The sequence below is a fragment of the Suillus clintonianus genome (genome assembly GCF_016758775.1).
Source record: "Suillus clintonianus strain FC179 chromosome Unknown DEU56scaffold_92, whole genome shotgun sequence".
NCBI lineage: Eukaryota > Fungi > Basidiomycota > Agaricomycetes > Boletales > Suillaceae > Suillus > Suillus clintonianus.
Window position 1 is genome coordinate 56,233 of NW_024539316.1, and position 21,306 is coordinate 77,538.

At 50.4% G+C, this 21,306-nt stretch overlaps 6 protein-coding genes across 6 annotated transcripts; 1 reads left to right on the forward strand and 5 right to left on the reverse strand.

The window, feature by feature from the left end:
- Nucleotides 1-282: 282 nt before the first annotated feature.
- DEU56DRAFT_962980 (uncharacterized protein) lies at nucleotides 283-3,243 on the reverse strand (the record flags this gene model as incomplete). Its single annotated transcript, XM_041359376.1, has 2 exons — nucleotides 283-988; nucleotides 1,043-3,243. 2 exons carry the CDS (start codon nucleotides 3,241-3,243, stop codon nucleotides 283-285), a joined length of 2,907 nt encoding a protein of 968 aa, XP_041204301.1.
- A 90-nt stretch (nucleotides 3,244-3,333) lies between these two features.
- DEU56DRAFT_863080 (armadillo-type protein) lies at nucleotides 3,334-7,808 on the reverse strand. The gene is made up of 16 exons (XM_041355354.1): nucleotides 7,727-7,808; nucleotides 7,577-7,648; nucleotides 7,426-7,515; nucleotides 7,211-7,344; nucleotides 6,880-7,149; nucleotides 6,776-6,827; nucleotides 6,608-6,724; nucleotides 6,424-6,551; nucleotides 6,260-6,371; nucleotides 5,889-6,206; nucleotides 5,271-5,826; nucleotides 4,842-5,215; nucleotides 4,703-4,788; nucleotides 4,578-4,651; nucleotides 4,302-4,528; nucleotides 3,334-4,242 (listed from the first exon to the last, which is right to left on the reverse strand). Exons 1-16 carry the CDS (start codon nucleotides 7,730-7,732, stop codon nucleotides 3,604-3,606), a joined length of 3,255 nt encoding a protein of 1,084 aa, XP_041204302.1. The 5' UTR covers nucleotides 7,733-7,808; the 3' UTR covers nucleotides 3,334-3,603.
- A 1,731-nt stretch (nucleotides 7,809-9,539) lies between these two features.
- Nucleotides 9,540-10,427, reverse strand: DEU56DRAFT_759473 (uncharacterized protein; the record flags this gene model as incomplete). Its single annotated transcript, XM_041350327.1, has 3 exons — nucleotides 9,540-9,703; nucleotides 9,752-9,830; nucleotides 9,882-10,427. The coding sequence occupies 3 exons, from the start codon at nucleotides 10,425-10,427 to the stop codon at nucleotides 9,540-9,542; spliced, it is 789 nt and encodes a 262-aa protein (XP_041204303.1).
- A 598-nt stretch (nucleotides 10,428-11,025) lies between these two features.
- On the forward strand, nucleotides 11,026-11,481 carry DEU56DRAFT_825979 (uncharacterized protein; the record flags this gene model as incomplete). Its single annotated transcript, XM_041354318.1, has 2 exons — nucleotides 11,026-11,029; nucleotides 11,081-11,481. 2 exons carry the CDS (start codon nucleotides 11,026-11,028, stop codon nucleotides 11,479-11,481), a joined length of 405 nt encoding a protein of 134 aa, XP_041204304.1.
- Nucleotides 11,482-11,603: 122 nt separating this feature from the next.
- DEU56DRAFT_825980 (uncharacterized protein) lies at nucleotides 11,604-12,538 on the reverse strand. The gene is made up of 2 exons (XM_041354319.1): nucleotides 12,101-12,538; nucleotides 11,604-12,040 (listed from the first exon to the last, which is right to left on the reverse strand). Exons 1-2 carry the CDS (start codon nucleotides 12,179-12,181, stop codon nucleotides 11,909-11,911), a joined length of 213 nt encoding a protein of 70 aa, XP_041204305.1. The 5' UTR covers nucleotides 12,182-12,538; the 3' UTR covers nucleotides 11,604-11,908.
- A 4,912-nt stretch (nucleotides 12,539-17,450) lies between these two features.
- DEU56DRAFT_826032 (armadillo-type protein) lies at nucleotides 17,451-21,304 on the reverse strand. The gene is made up of 4 exons (XM_041354320.1): nucleotides 18,664-21,304; nucleotides 18,535-18,612; nucleotides 17,817-18,478; nucleotides 17,451-17,756 (listed from the first exon to the last, which is right to left on the reverse strand). Exons 1-4 carry the CDS (start codon nucleotides 21,266-21,268, stop codon nucleotides 17,625-17,627), a joined length of 3,477 nt encoding a protein of 1,158 aa, XP_041204306.1. The 5' UTR covers nucleotides 21,269-21,304; the 3' UTR covers nucleotides 17,451-17,624.
- Nucleotides 21,305-21,306: the final 2 nt, after the last annotated feature.

Genomic DNA, 21,306 nt, shown 5'->3' on the forward strand with positions numbered 1-21,306 from the left:
TGTCTTTATAAATGGTAGGAATTTCATGACAGTGGCAGTGATCATGACATGCAATCATATACCTGGCGATGCATGACACTTGCTGTGACGGACTGATGGTTCTCATGAGAGGAACGCTACTGCGGGTGTCCGAAAACGGCGTTATGTATGCATGCACACCGCGGAAAGAAGGTAGATGAACCAAATCTAAGTTAGATAGAATTGCAAATAATACGAAGCCCACTGGTCCGTTGGAAAGCCATGAAACGTGGACAAATCGAATATGAGACAATGTGAGCCAGCTCACCCTGTCAATGGCGGGGATCTTTTATTCCTTCCAACTATCTCAACGATCACCTTTGCAAGACATTCCCCACCGTCCGCATTGAATACACCCACTTGTATCTCCCCAAGATCTTGCTCTGTAGGAATGCCATAAAACTCGACCAGTCTCTTGTCGTCACCGCCGTGCCCCTTCAGCTCCAGCTGCAGGAAGTGCGGGAGAGCTTGCCCCGACATCAGTTTTGCCTCCAACTTGCGGTATGTACCATTGACAGACTTCATGGGAATGCGGAACTTGAACTTCTCGCCGGTCCGTACGATGAATCGAGAGACGGTGTTTTCTGTCCCTACAGTGACAGTACCTTGACCAGGCTGAGACGACGCGAGCGACGAGAAGGACTCGTCAGATACAGATCGCACGTTCGATGAGCCTTCTCCGAGTGTGCGAACGTAGTGCATGCCCATGCGAAGCTCGTCGATACTAGTATGGTGTGCGTCTCGTCCTTCTTGGTAAACTTTTGCTGTCTGGCTGGCAATTCTTTTCGATCCTGGGGATACATCTAGCGTTACTTGATTACTAGACGGAGACCGCGGAGGAGGAACGCGGGAAGAATTCGTAAACTGTTTGAGACGAGGCTTCTCTTCGGCGGTCTGGATAGTTTGGATAGTCTCGGGACGTGATTCATATGAAACGATGCTTGTACTCTGTATGCTTTCCCTGATGATACTGAAAGATGCCTCCAGTCAATATCAAGTCCATACGATGGAAACAACAATGTACCTTCTGCGGGCAGAGTCCTTGACAGCGGCAGGTGATGGCTCTCGCGGACCTCTCGGCGACCTTGGTGGAGCAAAATCGGCTCGCCTTCGTGGAATGGACCTCTCATCCGTAGAGTTCGACGGAGAACTAATGAAACTGATCATCGTACTGGCTCGCTTCACTTTCAACTCTGGGTCGTTGAAGGGATTTTCGCGTGCATCTTGCGAAGCTGGGGTGGCCCTGATGTCTATGTAGTCACCTTCTAGAGGAAGCCCATCCACGCCCTGACGTGCATGTCTTGGTGCCAATGGTGTAGGGTAACCGATGACGGGCCTTGGAGCAACCTTGCGCTTGTATTTGTCGCTGACGTTCCTCGCGGTTTCCTTGATCCGCCCAAGGAACTCGGCCTTCTTCATGACGCCATTGCAATCAGCGTGAACGGTCGAGGGCGTTTGAGGAGCAACACGCCGGAGGCCAAGTCCAAGATTTTCGTACGCGTTTGACGGCTGATTTTCATTGGGCTCGAAAGGGTTCCCGTGCCGCTGACCGAGCTCGAGACTGCCTTTCTCCGATGTTGCGCTCGTGTCGGCCTCCTTGGACCAGCCGTAACCCTTGTTTTCCTCAGGAAGACTACTGTTTCCATTTGGAGCCATCCCGTAGTACCTCTTCTCCGCATCCGACCAAGCAAACGCGCCTTCCTCGCCTAGCAGGGCCGAGTCTCGAACCCTTGCGCAACGCCTGAACAGGGCCAGACCGATGCCAAGGCTAAGCAGGCCTCCGACAACACCAAACACGACAGACAAGATCAGCGTCGTTGTTTTGTGTCCCGCCGAATTTGCCGTTCCTAGTCCCTGGCTTTGATTCTCCTTTTGCGGAGACACCACGGATAGCGTCGCATGGGAAGTGGAGTGCGTGACACGGGAGTAGGCGATGAAGGTAACTACAATCTTCGGGACTTGGGAGCTGCCTGGAATCTGTCCAGACAGTTCCCCAGAGACCGGATCGAAGCTCAGATAATTGCTGGCATCGGGAAAGAAGGTAACACTGAGGTTGACGTCGTTGTGATTTTGGGCAGTGTCGGCCTTGTTGGAGAAGAACTGAGCCAGATTGAAGTGGACTTGCTGTCCTGGATCCGCATTGACGACTCCAAGGTCTGAGGCGGAAAAGTAGGATGACACAACTGCCAGAGAGATAGTCGTGTCCAAGGTCTGATTGAAGTCGGTGGTGAGCCTGGCAGGTAGAACAGGTCCTCCGTTCGTAGCGCTCGTCACAGAAAGTCCAGTGGGCGGAATTCCAAAGATCGTCCTACTTTCCTCGTCGTACTGAAGCCAGTTTTCGTACGCGGATACATCGATAGACAAACCGGTGATATTTGTAGGTTCTAGAGGCTGTCCATCTACCAGCATACCAGTAAAATCGGCGGCAGCCATAACCGTGAAGTTGAAAGGACATTCGGCCGTGACATTGACAATGGGAAGAGTGGATAGTGCATACAGCTCGTGAGAAGCCACGACGAGGTCGAAAGAAACAGTGTCAGCGCTGTAGCCTTGCTGGTCAGATGCGTGAACATCTATAGATAAGGTATAAGGCGTGGGTAGATTGGCCTCAGATGGTGCTACTCCGTCAAAGGTCACAGTATTTGGGTCGAATATAAGCCATTTAGGAAGAGGTGTTCCATCCGCTTGCAAGGCCGCATAGTATAGATCATCTTGGGCAGAGAACGTGTCACTGAGGATACCAATGCTGAAAGACCACTGAGACGGGACCCTGAATGCAAAGTTGTCTGTTTCAAGGGCAGATCCAGGGGATAGAAAGAACACCGATGAGAGCGCGGAGCTGCCTGCATAGAACTGCTTTTGTAGAGGAACTTCAAGCGTTGGAGGAGGATAAGAAGTGACGCAGAGAAAGAACGACGAGGTTACCCAGGACTCGGAGTCTGAGGCGTTCACAGTGATCTGCGGCGTGCCCTCATCTGCAGCAGAAGGCATGCCTTGGAATGTTTGTGTTGCGTTGTCGAATAAGCACCAACTCGGTAGGCCTGAAACGGTGAACGAAAGAGCCTGGTCCAGGTCAGTTGAAAACGTTAAGGAGCTGAAGGACCAAGTGTAGTTTTCGCCAATACGAGCAATAAGGGGCAGTTGGCCATTCAGCGGATTGTTGACAGTGACTGTCGCACGACCCGCTGATACGGCAGCGAGGAGGGTTAAAAGAGTGACGATCATAGTGATGGTAGCCGTAAGACGCGACGACGACGCACGTTGAAAGACGAGTCGGCCAGCGAGCTCAGATTACGAATTATTCAAGCGGTCAGTTTGGAAGGCCAAAGATGATTGATTGAAGAGAGGGAACAAACAAATACGCAAAAACAACGCGTCGCGACTAGGTCATGTGAACATTTATCAAATCCATATTACCCTTGTGAATGAGCAATTTTGAAGATAGCATGTGAACTTTGAAGTAACTCTGTAAGTATTCTAAATCAACGAAAGCGGAGGGGACTGAAGCATGGAATCCGATAGTACTAGCGTTGTGGTTTGGTGAAAAGGAAGACAAGTGCATGACGGAAAAGAAATATGAATGGATTATGCTCCTGTGAAGGCGCTGAGCCCCGCTGCTTGGATTCTCCCCGGATCTTCTGCGTTCAATATGCCAATCAAGGCAATAAGCTCAGCCCCTGTCTCATCACCAATCTGCTCCGGTCCATTGGGATCAAGAACGTGAGCAAACACGGCAAGCAGCTGGTCCATGTATGGCAAGAGCGACTGGGGGGTTGTGCGGAATAGATGGAAGATAGCGCGGAAAATCGGGCGATTTTCAAGGTAGTCGGTCTTGAGCGGGAGACTGCCGATCAACACAGGAAGGACCTGATCCAGAGGGACGGCAGCAGTGTTGCGGATGATGAGACGGGCAACAGCGCCAGCAGCATTGTCCTTCGCATTGAGTTTCGCTGAAGGATCAGTGGGCGAGACGTTGAACAGCAGGCGGAGGGCGCTGAGGACATGCATATATTGCGGCGAAAGGTCGACTTCAGAGTGTTCAACGAGAAGACCGATGGCAAAGCACGCATTGCTCTGAACCTCCGGTTCTGGGTCGCTGAGCGCGCGGTAGAACAGATCCATCAGAGGTTCTGTCGAGGGCGTGACAGAGGATTTCATGCCAGCAATGATCTCTGCGAGACAACCGATAGCGGAAGAGCGATCGCTCATCGACCGGCTCTTCTTCTACAAGTGAATGGACATGGTCAGTACCTGAACGTGCGCTCGCAAGAACTTGAACTGACGTAATATTTCGAGATAAGAGGGAAGAAGGTACCGAATGCCTGCGCGAAGTCATTGCCCAGTGCATTTGCAAGTGAAGATACCAAGTCGCCTGCAGAGGAAATGAGCACTGAATCGTATTCGGCTTGGTCTTCGGGTGCCTCCTCGGTTTCGTCCTGGTCAGGGTCCTGTTGGCAAAGTGCCTTTTGCTCAAGGACCTGTACCGCAATGCTGCAGATGACGTCGAGATCTGCACCAGATGTCAACATTGACAAAAAGGAGCTAATGATGTGACTTACGGCCTTCAATAAAGGCAGGTCCGATCTTGTTGATAGTCTCGGCAAGACCAAGACATAACGATGCCACGACACTCCTGTGAGAAATCATTCAGTAAAAGTACAAGAGTGAACATGAATCGACTGACTTGTGATCCTCGGTTTCGTACATCTCAAGCAAGGGCTTCAAGCTGTGACCAATGAGCTCTTTCACGCTCTGCTCCAGAGGCACAGTCTAGACGCTGCGTTAGCATCATGCTCAGATATATATTTTTAACTATGACTCACCACTGTCGCCCCAGGGGTCCAGTCTGGCGCACCGCTCAGTTCGTAGAATGTCCTGACCATCTCCAACAAAGAGTCCGTCGCGGACTTGCGAATACCCTCGTAATAATGTGTGAGCAAGTTGACAAGCTCGAGAGCACAAGGCTCGACGAAAGGGAAGAAGTGGTTGCGCGTGGCAGCGAAAAGCGTTCCAATCGTGTCTGCAGCAATTTCCTTCTCGACTGCGATCGCGCTATTGACTTCGAGCATCTTGTCAAGATCAACATCTTCGAGCTCAAGTTCGAGGTTCCCATTGACATCGACGTCATCCGTAACAGAGATCGCGTTGGTAGGAGACGACCCTGATGCAAAGGCGGCGGCAGCTTCAGTATTAGAAACTAGAAACAATTATTCATCAGGAAACTCCTCGATCAAAAAAAGACAATAACATACAGGTAGAAACATTATCCTCGCCATGCTCAGCTTGCTTGCAGCTCTGCAACAACGGAGGCACAACGCTCGGTAGGTACGGCGCAAATTCCTCGCCAAATACCCTAGCCATCACACCGAAGAACAAGAAACTGCACTCCCGAAGACGTGCGCTACCCATCTCAACACCTTGGAACGCCTGTTTCATCATGTCCGCGAAGTATGGGCGGAAGACGTCGACGCCAACAGCCTCTGCGAACGTTCCAACAGCGTCCATAGCGATGCCGCGGAGCTCGGTCTCCTCGCCTTCACCAGTGAGGACGAGGAAGTGCTGCAACTTGTTCATGGTCGGCTGGAAGTAAGGGAGGAACTTCTCTTTTGAAGCGTGTGCCGCACTACCAAGGGCTCCAGTAACCACAGTCTTGACAGCGATAGGTGCAGTGTCGAGCAGACCAGCAAGTTGCTCCATGATAAGCTGGAGGTATTGTTCAATGACATCCTGCGAGATCTCAAGCAGTGCATCAAGAGCAGTGCAAGCCGAGCGTTGAGTCGCAGGATCGTGCACCAGGCTCATGATCACCTAAAAACCATCACATAGATCTTAGCACGGCCGTCAAGTTATGACAAAATTTTCGTGCTCACAGGAACAAGAACAGCGTGCTTCGCAACACACTCTTCCTCCAGCCACTCGCACAAACAGCTTACAGCGATACAGGTCGCCTTCCTGACAGAGTTGTCACCGTCCTGGAGACCAGCCTCGATAACAGGCCATATGTGGCTCATCAAAGGCGTCATGAACTCGCTGCAGCCCTCCACAGCCACGCCAAGCGCAAGCATCGCACCACGGCGGTTGTTGGCATCAGGAGAAGAGAAATAATGGGAGATAAGCGTTCGGAGAGGAGGGAATACTTGGGTGGGGGGAAGGTTCGTGGCGAGACCATCGATGATACGAAGAGCAGACTGTAAAAACCGATGAGCAGAGGTCACTTCGGCTAGTAGTCAAAGTTACGTACACGGCAAGGGGCGTCATCATCGGAATCTGCAGGTTCGGGTTCGGTGGTAATAGGCATGAGGCCCTCCAAAATAGCGCCAGCAAGGGACTGGCTTTGGATTTTTGATTTTTTGCTGAAAAGATGACATGAGTACGTTCACGAGACCGATCCAAACATGATCTCACTATTGCACGGTCCAGTTAAGGGCGTTGAGGGCCAAAACACGGATTTCAGCGTCGAGATTGCGGTTCCCACCAGCTTGAAGGAGGAAGGATGCCAGCTCCGCAATATGTGGGCCGAGAATTGGTACTTCCTGCATGGAGTCTCGCAGATAAGTCCAAGTCAACAAAAACTGAAATGCAAACGCACAAGGATGAGAAGAGTCTCGAATACATCGAATAGTTGACGAGCACCAGCCTCATCACCAGACTCAATTGATTGTCCGAGAATTCGGATCATAGCAGGGAGAAGTGCTTGGAAGGATTTCTGTAGCACACAATGAGACGATTATTTGCGAGAAAAACAATTTGCACGCACGATGTCAGCCTTATCATCAGAGTCAATGTACTGGGCAATGACACCCAAAGCCCTGGAAGCTGGATTAGCTTACTACCTACGATTAGTTGAAGAGCACAGCGCACCGAACAGTCGTTATACGAACTTCAATACTCTCAGGATCATTCAAAAGACCTTCGAAGAGTTTGAAGAAACTTTGGAGATGCTCCTGGAAACCTTCCACGATGCTTTCGAGGACAGTGAACAAAATGAAAATGGCGACCTCGCGATGCGCGAGCTGTGCTGATGTACATGACTGGTGTAACCACGGAAGGAGTTGTGGCCATGTTCCAGCTGTAAGTTCGATGCTAGCAGCAGCAGCGATGACACGTGCGGCAGAGTGTCGGACGAGCTTACTACAACATCGAAAAAAAAATCTTCAGGAGCGTACTTTGGGAAGCAAGGAAATAGACAGACTTTTCTTCCGCAAGGATCAAAACAGGAAGCTGTTCTTTGATCTGCAAACGGACATCTTGTGGGAGTTGCATCCATAGATCACCGCTCTTTTGGGAAACACGCTTTCGCATCTCGACAGCAGCCAGTTGGCGAACCTAATCAGAAAAACATTCACGCGCGCAGAGCCAATATCAATTAGGTGTAGCTAAAATTACGCTGATATGAAGTTTGCTCACCGCGATTTCAGGCGAACTGGCGAGTATTTGTGCGAGTGCGGATATGCATGCTGGATTTTTGTAGTATTCGGTATTAAGCTGCGCTGTTGCCTGATGCACATAACAAGTCAGGAAACGCGATGAACAACGCGTCTGATGGGAGCGATCTTACAGCTTTAAGCTGGTTGGTATCGTTTGAAGTGGATTGCAGCAATAGATTGTGCAGCCCCTGCACAAAATTCGGCTATCATCACGGGTGAGAGAGCAAAAAGTAATCAGATCGGACTGGACGGTGAGCATTCAAATAGTTATCTGCACGTACATCCATCTTTGACAGTCGTGAACAAGGAGGAGAGAGAGGGCAAGGGGATAGATGAGTCTCTGATCGTCAATATTCAAGTTCCCTAATCTAAAAACTTGGCGGAGTTCAGAAAATTTTGCCACGGATCATGGTCTAGTCAATCCGAGTCTATCTATGTCACCTTGATGATGCTGACCGCATCATGGCATGCGCATGCCACGAGTCTGTTCACAATGACTTCTCTATTGTTGTCCCAGGCCGGTATCGTTCAAGGTGGCCAGTTAATGAAATATCGATGACCACGGTCCATGCAGAGGCTCGAACCATTGCGCAACCATAGATCTTATGAGATCCTATACTCATCATTCGGTCTTCACAGCGTTCTTATCGATCACATCAAGCCTCAAGGAGACTAGACTAATCTCATAAACAAAAGCACGCGTCGATCCGATCAATAAAATGAACTGCTGTGGATGAACCGAGGATGGCTTTCCCGAACAACCGTCGAAGAGCATCGATTATCTTATCTGCATCGTATCCACAGGACGTCGTAACATTGTGTTCAAGCACCGTCCGTTATTGGACTTCAAAGCTTCAACGTCAATCTCGACCGTCCATACTGTACTCATTGGCCAGTGCGACATGTACAAACTTCAGTGAGTAATGGAATTGTCAGATCTAGATGTCCAGTTTCAATGTTCTCGACAGGAATCACATTTCGACTTGTTTCGCATCAGGTCCGCACTCCCAAGCCGGAGGCACTTCACAACTTCTATCATGGACCATGATGAAAACGACCCGGTGCTCAACCTCTTAGATGTCGTACATGATGAACCTTTGGGCTCAGACGAGGAACAGATCCATAGTGGAAGATGAGGTCGACGTGACCGGCCCCCAATACGCCCCTTCCGCATTCTCTGATTCACCACACCTTGTGAAAAGCCACGACGCGGAGCTTGAGCATAGTCTGCGTACGACGCGCACTGCACCCCACCAAGTCCGCAGTGATAACTTCCTCTTCGCGTGCGTCACGTTCGGACATGATTTATTCGATGGATGCACGCACATTTAATCGATCGTATCCATAACAGGACTACCTAGCGCTGTGTATGCCAGTGCGAATTCAACTGCGCACAATTGCGATCACCACTTACGTCTCCCGATCCCAGGTGATTGTTTCTCAAAGGTAGATACTCACCTGTCACCAGAATTGCGAGACAGCAATGCCTCGATGATTACCTTCTTCGCGTTTCACTCAAGCGCACGATCTCAAGCGTGTCCGAAGAATGTACAAAACTAGATTGGATTCCTAAACTACAGACCATAGATACTCGTACCGTACATGTGTAAAAATATAGAAACATTGACAATGAGATAAATTATCGTACATGGAAGAGATAAAAGACATGAGGAAAACGTGTCCATGAGTCACGAAATAAAAGATGTGTCCATAAGTCACAAAAAGAGACGTACATAACGATAAAAGGAAAAAGAGAAGAAAAAATACATATAATCGAGAGACTGACATGGCGAAGGAAATGAAAGGGATAGATTGTGGGGATAGATTGTGAGACCGCGAGAAACGGCCTTCAACTCGGAAGGAGGCCGTTAATGTTGTTGCGGCGTGTCGGAGTTGGGTCGTAGGGGACCTCCGACATCGAAGAGTGCAGAGAGGGGCGCGGTGATATAGTTTGTGCGCGGCCTGTGGTGGCCTTCAACCTCGCGGGCAGTGAAGCCACAGTCGTAGGGGACGGCGAGGGAGGTGGTTGCATGTCTTCGGGATTCGGTCGTAGGGGACCTCGGGAGTAGTTGGACAGTAGTATTGTCGAAAGGATCAGTCTTGAGGAATTTCGTCCGAGTTTCCTAAAGTTGGCGTCTTCTGTGGTGTTCCTGGCGACAGCATGGAGGTAAGTCCGAGCTGCGCCATGGCGGCAGCCCAGCCGTCGACAGTGTTGGCCTGGTCGACGAGGAGTTCGGCGTGAAGTTGTTCAAGTTCACCTGTTTGAAATCAGCAAGGGAAGCAGCGCGTGATGAGAAATTGCTTACTGATGTAGTCGAGATGCTTGTTGTGAGTTGATATGATGCTGTCACGGACAGCGTCCAAGCGAGAGGCTCTAGATTCGATCTAAAAATACAATGAGTGTTATTAATAATTTAGTTGATAATGAGTGCGTACCTTGTGTTTACCCGGGGGGGAACTTTGATATCGCTTCTTTTCCGGATGTTTTAGCCGCGGGGTAGCAATCGAAGGTTCCGGTGTGCTGCCGAGCGGAAGAAGGTCCGAGGTGCCAGGGGGGTCGCCAGCGAAGTCGTCATCGTTGTCCACGAGGGTGATATCAGAATCGAGCGAGTGTCGTTTCGGCCTCTGCATTGGTGACAAGGGGAGTAGTGGTGTGGGTGTAGTTGCATTGGGTGTCGAAGTGCTGGATAAATTTGAGGAAAGTGAGATTGCAGCTGATAAATTGTTTTCGTTGATGGGAGGTGCTAAATCGGGCTTGTTGTCCTTTCCGAGGAGTATCCGGGCCGTCTTGTGGGAAGCTAAAAGTAGAACCGCCGTGTTGAAGCACAGTTCCGATGCGACGAGGCCCGCGGTTACGTGATCGGCTTCTTTGATTGCCTTGGTCGTGCGGTCCACCATAGTTCGCTTGAATAAGAATGCAGCCAGGCATCCGGAGAGGGAGACGTGAACAGCGCCGTGGTAGATAGTGGAAATGAAAGGCATGATGTAAGGCGAAGTCGTTAAGAAGAAGAGATAAGTCGTAAAGATGCAGTACGCGAAAATAGGACGGGCACTGAATGGGGATATCGTTAGCGGGCGTCTGATATTTATACTATGTCGGGAAACCTTAATTGCCGCAGAAAAACAAATGGGCACAGCTTTTCCGATAAACAAACTCGATCGCGACGCGTCTCTAGTCACGTGTATAAAAGAAATCAACTCCTGTGGGAAAATCCCCCCTTGAGCAGAACGATCCACCTTCTCTTCATTGATTATACATTTTAGTATACAACACAGTTTACCCAGTGACTACCGCCGCCAGGACTGCTACCATAAGTATCTCCTTTCCTTTAATACACAACAGCGGCTGATATACCATAACCCAAAACGCAGAAGAAAAACCAGGATATCGATGTTGACTAGCGACGTCGCCGACTTTATGCCAGCATTGAAGGCTACCAAGGCTTATCCAGTAAGGCCGCCCTGCGCGCCAGTGTCCGCAATTCGAGCCAAGGCATCAGCATTGGTGGTGCAGTTGACGAGAGGAAGGGCGGCGGCAAGTGAGACTCGATCCACATGATTGAGCTTTACGCAGACCTCCATGAGTAAGTGTTCCTCCAACCCCGCAAGATGATCTTTGTCTGATTTCTCTACAGTCTCTCTGGGCGAATGGAAGCCCAAAGGTTGTGCGAAACCCGCTGCATGGAAAGACGCCCGGAGATACTTCTACTGGGCCCTTCGTGCCCGCATCGCACGCTCCGACTTACTCGAGCAGATTGAAGACGGCAACCCCGAAATGAGCGCGCCGTGTTGTTGGATTCACTTATTCCTGCCAGTGACTTGTCCGACAATCGTGCTCTGGCCAAAGTCCTTGAGCAGCTCGACATATCGCCGGCCCTGTCGAAACTCAAGGCTGATCATCTACTCAGCCACTTTGCGGATTGCGGAGGTTGCAGAGGAAGACCGCAAGGCTTCCCTGGATGGTCTCGTTCGGATCATTGATAGTCTCCCGGATGATGCAATCCGCCATACAGAATTCCGTGCGCTTTGCCGGTAAGCTCGGTCCTCTGACACGATGATGCTTCAGGACCTCCTTCGTGCACTAGTTGGGGAAAACCTACTCTGATATTTCCTCGCTGTTTTCCATGGTTCCTACTACGGCTTTACAATAGAGTAGACTAGAAGAGAGGAATGATGAGCGGAGAAGGATGTACCGGTGGTCCAGAATCCAGAGCTACGTAGAGCCAGTCGAATTGAGCCCTCATTGTTCACTCAATACCCCGCATAGATCTCTGTGCGAGTCTGAAATGTTTTCCTAAATCACCAGTTGAACTGAAGAAAAAAACGACGAATGTCATAAACATCAAAGGTCCGACGCAATGTCGAAGGACCTATTATCGCATTTACATCTACAAGAGGCATGGTAATAATAACATAAAAAACTCAGTACCTAATCATACAATGACATCAGCATTCAACGTCGTTCAAAGGAACATCTGCAGTGGATGCCTGTCATATACATTTTGCCCTTCACTGAGCTCACCCAGATCAGGATAGAAGGGAACCATAGCATCCGAAGCGCCCAGGTACAGTGCGTTATAGACGCGCCAGTAGACCTAATAGCAAAATATACCAAATCAGTATGCGGTGTAGAATATGCACCTGGAAAGACGCACCTCGCGGACTTTGCGTGCAGGGTGGAATAGACCCTGAAGAACGTAGCTCAAGAGGACACCGTGACCAAGACATACCCGCATATTGCTTCGATCGCATCCATAACAGCGCCGATGACATGCGGCAACGTTTCAAAGCAGTTAGGCCAGACAAGATTCATCAAGCGCATCATGGAGTCTTCGCAGCCCATGAAAAACAGCTACAATATTTCTAGGGTCCTGTTATGGTCAGCGCATGGCGGACATGCTATCCTTGCAGCTGAATAAAATAGGTTCCCTATGTCAGGGACTCTCGAGTGGTGACCAGCCCAGAGCTATCACCGGGCGGCTTGAGACATCCGATCCTGGGCCACTCGAGAGGGAAGTGAGTCCGCAAGGACTCGGGGAGAGCATGAGCGGTGTTTGTCACGGTTTGTTTATTGCGTAGCTTAGTCAGCTGGTCCCCACGAACGACCTCCTCGAATTGGCCCCATAATCAGTATTAATGGTCCCGGTTCTCCACCACGACGTTGATCTGCACCTCGATCTCTTTCAAGTCGATATCAGAAGATACCCTGACAATGAATCGTGGTGCAAAACGATTTGTTGCTCGCCAATAGGCTTCGAGGTTATGCGATTTGATGGCCAGCTTTCGAAGTGTACCGCTCTGCACTGCACCGATCCGATGTCCAATCGTCGGGACCTTAGAAGATCCAATCATGAGTACGTGATTCAGACCGAGCCCTCATAGTAATTTAGTAAAACGACCGTCCACTTCCCATAGCAGATTTTTTAGATAGAGAGGTGATACGTGTTTAGTCCGCAGAACACTTTCAACCTCCTCCTCTTCCGTCTGCTCGGTTTCCTCTGTCAGCTCCTGCTCCTTCCCTTCCTGCTCCGCTTCTTCCTATTCAGGCTGCAACGAATCCTGACCCGATTCTCCATCTACACCAGAGGGCCGAGAAGACGGACCAGGCATAACCTCCTCTGAGTACACCTCCAGACAGAAAACAAGGTCCACCAAGCCCTCTTCCTCCCATGCTTCTTCATCGACCTCGAAGGCGGAGTCGTCCTTGAAATACGAGAGCGGTGACAAGCTAAGGTTGCAGGTCGTTCGGAAGCGCAGGGATGAGAGTGGACGGTCTTGAACAAACCAACGCAGGCAGAGGCTCATTTGCTTGGCGTCGATATTCGGGTAACGGTATATGCACGAAGCCGGCTTCAACTATCTCTGACATGGTGAATGTCCGTTGGCAGCAGGGTGTTTCAGAGACATGGAGCTTTTCCCAAGATCGCATTATCTAGCGAATGACATTCAATGGTCCGTGAGACAGATCTCGGGTGAGGATGATCAACGCATGCGTTGAGAGCTCGTTGGTGGACGTTAATCGTTCTTCTCTGGTGCAACACGAAGCAGAGGTCTGTGCATAATTCAAGAGAGAATAATAGCACCCACGTGCACTTCATTGAGAAAAGGCAGCGGTGTTGAAATGGAACACATACAAAAGAAAAATTACTTCATATAAGTACTATCAGCCGGATTCAATTCGAGAGCCGAGACGTACCGACTGCAATACATTTTGTAGAGATGTAAGTTGGACCCCATGGCTTCAGTGTGTTATACATCGCAGACGGGGATGACGAGGCGTGTGGAATGAAAAAGGACAGTTTTAAACGTAGCAGAAAGGCGTATGATCTGGTAGAAGCACTCAAGAAATCATCATAGGGGACGAGGAAATCGTAGATTAATGACGACCATCCGTGTATTCAGGAGACAGACAACAAATGAAGAGCCAGAAGCGAGTCCAGCGTCCAGCGTGTCTTATCGTTGCATGAGGGCGCAAATTTGTTGACGTTGAAGCTGTGGTTGTATCACCGACAGCATGTGTGGTAGACGAATTGGAGACAGGTGCCTGTGGTTGCGAAGATGGCTGTGTCTGAGTCGCACCATTGGATTGCTGCGTGGCATTGGGCTTGGGAGGCCGTGAACCCGTTTTCCGTTTCTCTCTCGCTGAAGCATTCCTCTGCACAATGTCAGGTCGAATGGAACATTTGGGAGGAAGAGAAAACTTACACGTTTTCCCTTTGCATACGGGACCTCGACAACTGCTGGGTTGCGCCCGTGCAACTCCATGCCTTCACCACTCTGTCCACGCCGTTTCAAAAGGTTTTGAGCCCAGTCGAAAGGAGTGGACGGTGAGGTATCATGTGCATCAGAGGGGCTGCGGTGGAATAAGCGGCCAAAAAGTGTGCTTCCTTGCGGTGCTGAGGCGTGGAGGCGGCTTCGTGGAGAGAACTGAGACCACGGAGGTCAGGATAAAACTCGAAGTGATACTAACGACGTACATGAGAATGATCTGGTGGGACATCAAAAAAGCCCGGGGGTACCCGATGGGCAGGTAGACGTCGTTGGGCGTGATGTCGTGTAGCATTGTTCTAGAGTGTACAGGTTTGAACTCGATGAAATATGTTTATGAAGACGGTGTCACGTACACGGAGTGCCGACTTGTTTGCCTGGCAGAGCGCGTTCAGTGATGAGGATGTAATGAATGCCTGTCGACTCACCTTTGGATCCAACAGAAGCTCGTTGAGGCCAGCTTCTCTGACAATAGTAGCAACATCCCATGAGTACGCGTTCTTGTCATCGCAGCCAGTTGTTAGTAGTTTTCCATCCGCGGAAAACGACACGCAGTTAACATCATCTGGATGCTGGAATGGAGAACTGATGGGCTCGCCGTTGTCGAGGTTCCACAATCGCGCTGTTTTATCGAACGATGCACTTGCGAGGATGCGGCTATTTGGAGATATTGCAATGCCATAGACAGGCCGAGTGTGCGCATCGAGAACTGCGATCTGCTTCCATGATTTTGTATTCCATGTCCGAATCGAGTTATCGTATGACCCGGAGATGAGTGTTTTTCCATCCGCGGTCCAAGCCAGGCACGACACTGAATGTTTGTGTCCTTTGAGAGTTGCGACAAGCTCGCCTGTCTTTGCGTCCCAGATTTTAATTGAGCACCCGTCATCATCTCGCCAATCATATCCACCAGTTGCAATCCTGGTGGTGCCTGGCGAATAGATGGCTGCGTTCATTCGTAGATGCCCTGTGTTGATTGGCCCGGGTTCCAGAATTGTCTCTCCGCTCTCCACATCCCACTGCCTCACTGTCCCATCTCCAGATCCACTCAGTACTCGTTGACCATCTCGACTCCAACAGACAGACCACACTGCCCTTGTGTGCCCCGTCCATTTTGCGATGACCTTGCCTGTCTCGATGCTCCACAACCTCACTCCACCATCGCCACTCCCGCTAACCACTTTCTTCCCATCCGGAGACAACGCTATACTGAGCTCTCCACTGTCTCCGTCCCGCCAGTCCTCTCCTATCTGTTTCCCGCTCTCCAAGTTCCATACCCGCAGTGAGCTATTTTCTGAACAAGTAATGATCCGCTGTCCGTCAAGTAGGTGTATGGCCCCGCGGACCCTGGTGTGTCCTTCAAATTTCTGGCGAGGCGTTATTGCTGATGTCTCTTTCTTTTTAGTGGTGGGTGAAGACATATTCCAAAATTTCAACTATCGAGTGCAGCGCCGTCTCAGCTTCCACCCACCAAATTCAAAATTCATTACTCACCGAGGACAACAGCGACGGGTGGTTAGTAGGGAATAATGGGCGTTTCGGTCAAGTCAGAGTTGAGTTCACCACTTCTTGTTACATTTGACATGCTGTATCCTCGTGTTCGCTTCACAGCTTATATATACAGCATAGGCTGTGCAGTTGAAGCGCCCAAGAATCCATTTCCCACTCCGGTCTTCCATGGCGCAGAGAGTGATATTCTGTAGCTTCAACGAGACTTCAATGTTTATTGTCGCTGGACTGTTAAACATGCCTCAAAGGCGCAAGACTTTCGGTACCTGATAAGCAGTATCAGCTTGCCAATTGGTGTATTCGGTATGTCGAAATCATCTTTGCCTTCTCTCCTTTCCTTTCCCCTCCAAATCACAGGACAGATCCTGCATACTTTTATGATGCGATCATTCTTTTCAGAGTTCAGCGCCAACTATATCGGCCAATAGGAAGAAATTTCATGACCTTGTGACACGGATACATCGAACCCTCATCATTGCACCAACCAACCACAGGTAAGCCAGTCCTTGCATTCGCACATTTCTTATCTCCATCTCATTATTTTGATTATGAAAATCGGTTCTCAGACAATCTTCCAATCCAGCGTCTCCCCGGGCTCTGTCTCAACACAACTAGCGACGCCTGTCTCTACCGTGGATCCGGCAGAAGTGCCTGACGGAACCACTATCTTTGGACAAGTAGAAATCCTGTTCATTCCTCCCGATCAGCGACAGCCCTGTTTCAGATGATACAATTGTAGTCGTGGGGTCAGGCCTGGCAGAAGAAGCACAAATGAATCAAGTCCACAGTTTTAAGCAAACCCCAAACTGGAGATCGGGACGACACGGGCGAGGACGAGGCATTCAATTACGCGACAGTACCGAACCTGCTCGATGATGTCTCACCAGCCCCTGAGCAGCTCAACACGAAGAAGAAAAAGAAGCAGAAAGCCAAGGGTATGTGATCGCTTGTTTTCTCAATCTCCTTTGTTGCAATCCTCCAGCATCCCACACCCCTTTTTTCGCCGCCATGTCGCTTTATTGACAGATTATCATCTGTCCCCTTCGTTCTTTGTCCTTCGGTCGAAACGTGGTATGCTTACGCTTACCGGACTGGTGACAATTTCCAGGATGATCTTGGTCTGATTTCTCTACAGCCGCTCTGGGCGAATGGAAGCCAAAGGTGGTGCGAAACCCGCTGTATGTAAAGACGCCCGGAGATACTTCTACTGGGCCCTTCGTGCCCGCATCGCACGCTCCGACTTTCTCGAGCAGATTGAAGACGGCAACCCCGAGATGGAGTCCGAGGAGCGCGCCGTGTTGTTGGATTCACTTATCCCTGTCCGACAATCGTGCTCTGGCCAAAGTCCTCGAGCAGCTCGACATATCGCCGGCCCTGTCGAAACTCAAGGCTGATCATCTACTCAGCCACTTTGCGGAGGTTGCAGAGGACGACCGCAAGGCTTCCCTGGATGGTCTCGTTCGGATCATTGATAGTCTCTCGGGTGATGAGAAGATGTCCTTGCGATCCGCCATACAGAATTCCGTGCGCTTTGCTGGTAAGCTTGGTTCCCTTGTCCTGTCGGGTTGACTCTGGACCTCCTTCGTACTATAATCAGAGAAAACCTACTCTGATACTTCCTCGCCCTTTTCTATGATCCCTACTACGGCTTTACAATACTCTCGTTATTCACACTGATTAGACTTGGCACATAATGCCTCGCATAGATCTCTGCATAGGTCTGAAATGTTTTCCTGAATGACCAGTTGAACTGAAGAAAAAAACGACGAATGTCATAAACATCAGAGGTCCGACGCAAAGTCGAAGGACCTATTATTGCATTTACATCTACAAGAGGCATGGTAATAATAACATAAAAAACTCAGTACCTAATCATACAATGACATCAGCATTCAACGTCGTTCAAAGGAACATCTGCAGTGGATGCCTGTCATATACATTTTGCCCTTCACTGAGCTCGCCCAGATCAGGATAGAAGGGAACCATAGCATCCGAAGCGCCCAGGTACAGTGCGTTATAGACGCGCCAGTAGACCTAATAGCAAAGAATACCAAATTAGTACGCAGTGTAGAATATGCACCTGGAAAGACGCACCTCGCGGACTTTGCGTGCAGGGTGGAATAGACCCTGAAGAACGTAGCTCAAGAGGACACCGGGACCAAGACATACCCGCATTGCTTCGATCGCATCCATAACAGCGCCGATGACATGCGGCGACGTTTCAAAGCAGTTAGGCCAGACAAGATTCATCAAGTGCATCATGGAGTCTTCGCAGCCCATGCCCGCAACACCGAGTGCGATGTGTTTCACGATGACGCTAGCAGTTTGACGGTGAACAAGGTCGCGGTCTGTGAGAGCATCTTCAAGCATGGTGACCACGGAGTCGCAGTAGTACGCCGACTGGGGACCAATATATTCGAAGACGAATGTGAGGGCTTTCAGACAACCGGTGCGCACATTGAGTTCTGCTGTTCGGTATTCGTTCAAGATGGCAGGGATACATGTGAAGGGACCACATGTCTCAGCGACGATGGCGATGGCGACGGTGCTGCAAACACGACTTTGACGTTCTTGCACGCGCAAGTTGGTGAGGAGAACCGATAGGACATCCTGAGGACCCAAGGACTTCGCAATGTATCCGAAGGAGTTGACAGCAGCACGTCGAATACCTTTCTTGTGCGCCTTCAATAAATCCAATAGCTCGAAACAAATACGCATCCACTCTCGCGCCGGTACGAATTCTGCCCCACGATCGGCTGGTGGAAGATTAAGTCAGCGAACAATACAATGAACACATCGCATGAGCACTCACCAATACGACCAATCAAGTTGATAGACGCCTCCTGCACCTTCTCATGACGATTACGGAGGATAGGCGTCATTCGGGGCACTGATAACAATCATTAGCAGCGAACGTTACGACATAATAACAGCAACTCACAAAGATCCTTCACCGGCGGATTCATCTGCGTCATACCAACAACGTTAGCGATTGCTCCCTCTGCAGCAATGATACTACCGAGAGTGTCGGGATATTCTTCACCAAGCTGCTCAAATAGAACCAGGCCCAGCTTGCTGAGAAGTTGGTCTTCCCCGCACTGTTTGATTACGACAGCCAACCTGGTCGTGAGATCTGCAGCCTGTTGCCGAACCTTGGCGCTCTTGTTGTTGAGTCGCCAAAGAACGGTAGAAACTATCTGGGTGAGATAGGGCTTGACACGAATGCCAAGAGCGTTGACGACTGTGCCGAAACCATCGAGCATGACCTGATCCTCTGTGGTCTGCTCCTGGAAGGAGTAGATGATGCCGTCGACGAGACGAACTTCGAGCCGCTCATCGATATCTGAAGCACCGAGCATGGCGACGACTTTCGTAATCGTCTCCATAACCATCTTCCGGTAAGGCTCCGCTTCGTCCTTCAACTCATTCACAACTCTGCCAACGATCTCAGACACCCCAGCCTTTTGCGCAAGCTCGACAGTTGTCTCCACAACCTGTCGGTAATTCCGCCTATCAAGCGCCATGCGGCGAACCCAGAACGCCCTGAAGAAGTCGGGTAGGATGTCTTGCTTGATATATTGAGGCGTGACACCCTCAGTGGCTGCACATTGCTTGACCACCTTGAGGACGATCTTCTTCATCTCTTCATCAGAGGTTTGGAATTCACGAATGAGAATGACCGTGACTTCCTTAGTGTAGTAGGATGCGTACTCGGGGTCCATGAGGGGAATAATGAAGCCGATAGCCTTCAAGAAGGCAGCAAGACCCTTGCCGCGATGCAGACGAATACCAAGCCAGAGAGGCTTCAGAACCTCATCGAAGGACTCGATACCGTAGGGCGCGGCTGCTTCAGCAAGGGCGGCAAGCCCGAGTGCAGTCATGGTCCGCACTTTCTGCTGCTCATCCTGCAGACCGTGCGCAATGCAGGCCACGAGATTACGAAGATGGGGTAAGACGGCGCAGCCCATCATGATAGCGATCTGTTGCACGATACGGATACCGGTATGACGCGCCTGCCATGACTTCTTACTGCGACATACGGCCTTCAGGAACGGCAGGAGGGAGGGGATACCGAGCGCGGAAGCAACGACAGAGAATGCGCGAGCGGTAGTATTACGGACGTACTCGTCCGCATGGTCAATGTCAGGACGCATAGTGGAAATCATGTGTGCAAGACCGGCAGCTTTGGAAAGGTTGGATATGATCTCGCGACCCTCCACACGAGCGTAGTAATCCTCATCAATGAGGAGTGGCTCAATGACAACGAGAATTTTGTGAACGTACGGACGAACGAGGTCATCGAGCTTGTAGAGGACACGGTCAATGACCTTCACGAGTAGGTGGCGCTCCTGATCCTCGAGAGTACGCTCCATGAGCAAGGGAAGGATCTTATCAAAAAGAGGACCAGCACCGAACTCGCGAGCCTTGTCAGTGATTTGACGGAGGGCAGTTTTTCGTACAGGAGGAGTACCGTTCTTGATCTTCAAAAGTAAACGCATGATTTTGCGTTCCTTCATCTCATCCACCGACAGCTCCGTTTCGTCTTCCTCCTTTAGAATCTTGGCGAAGTACTGAGCATCCTCGGCCTTGAAAAATGCAAGACTGCCGACGCCAGGAATTTCGGTGGGAAGTTCAGGCGCGAGGCCGGCGGCAGCAGCCACCGCTGCGGCGTCTGAGCCTTCCTGGATATGGAAGCCGCCTACTTCTGTGACCGATGGACCCATAAGCTTGCGAGGAGCTACCATCGGTGCATATCCAGGAGGAGGAGTAACGATAGCATACCCAGAGGCCGGTAAGATAGCATCCAACTCCTCATCACTGAGATAGCGATTATGCTTATCCTCCTGCATGATACCCGGCGCATTCATAATGATCTGCGTCATTGGTGCTTCTGGAATGACAGCAGCTTGATCCCAACGAGATTTCTTAGGTGTCTCACCAACAGCTCCGCCCTCTGCCGGAGTAGCGTCCCAGCGAGAACGACGCTTTTTCGGCGCAGAGGCTTCCAGGGCTTCTTTCGACCATTCGTTCTTATCAGTCCTATTAGGGTCGACATTCTCATCCGCAGGCTCAGGAACGTCCCATCTCCGTTTGCGTTTAGTCCCAGAAGTGGCTTCGCGAGAGGTTGCAAGCTCCTTTGCAGCGGCAAGCTCCATGGCGACATCCTCGAGCTCGGCACGAGGAGGGGTCTTGTCGAGGTCCATTTTCATCTTTCCCTCTTCTCTCTCCTGCCTCTCTTTCTCTTCAATCGCGCGCCTGACTCTTGCTTCCTCCTGCTCCAGCCTAGCCAGTCTCATCGCCTCTTTGTATCCCCCTTCCACCTCCGTGCCATCTTCAACAGATTTGAATGCATCTGCGCTCTCCTGCGCAACCCGACTGAAGCGACGGTTGTGGTAGTCAGACTGCCGTGCTGCAATTTGACGTTTTGAGGCTGTTTCTGCGAAAGGGTCGATATTTTCTTCTTCTGCAAGATCTGCAAACTCCTGTAATATTTCCTTGGGTGCGGTAAACGAGTCGACGAGTCTTGGAGAGTTGGGGGCCGACATGGAGAGGGTGATGGTGGTGGTGCAGAACAAAGTCGTGA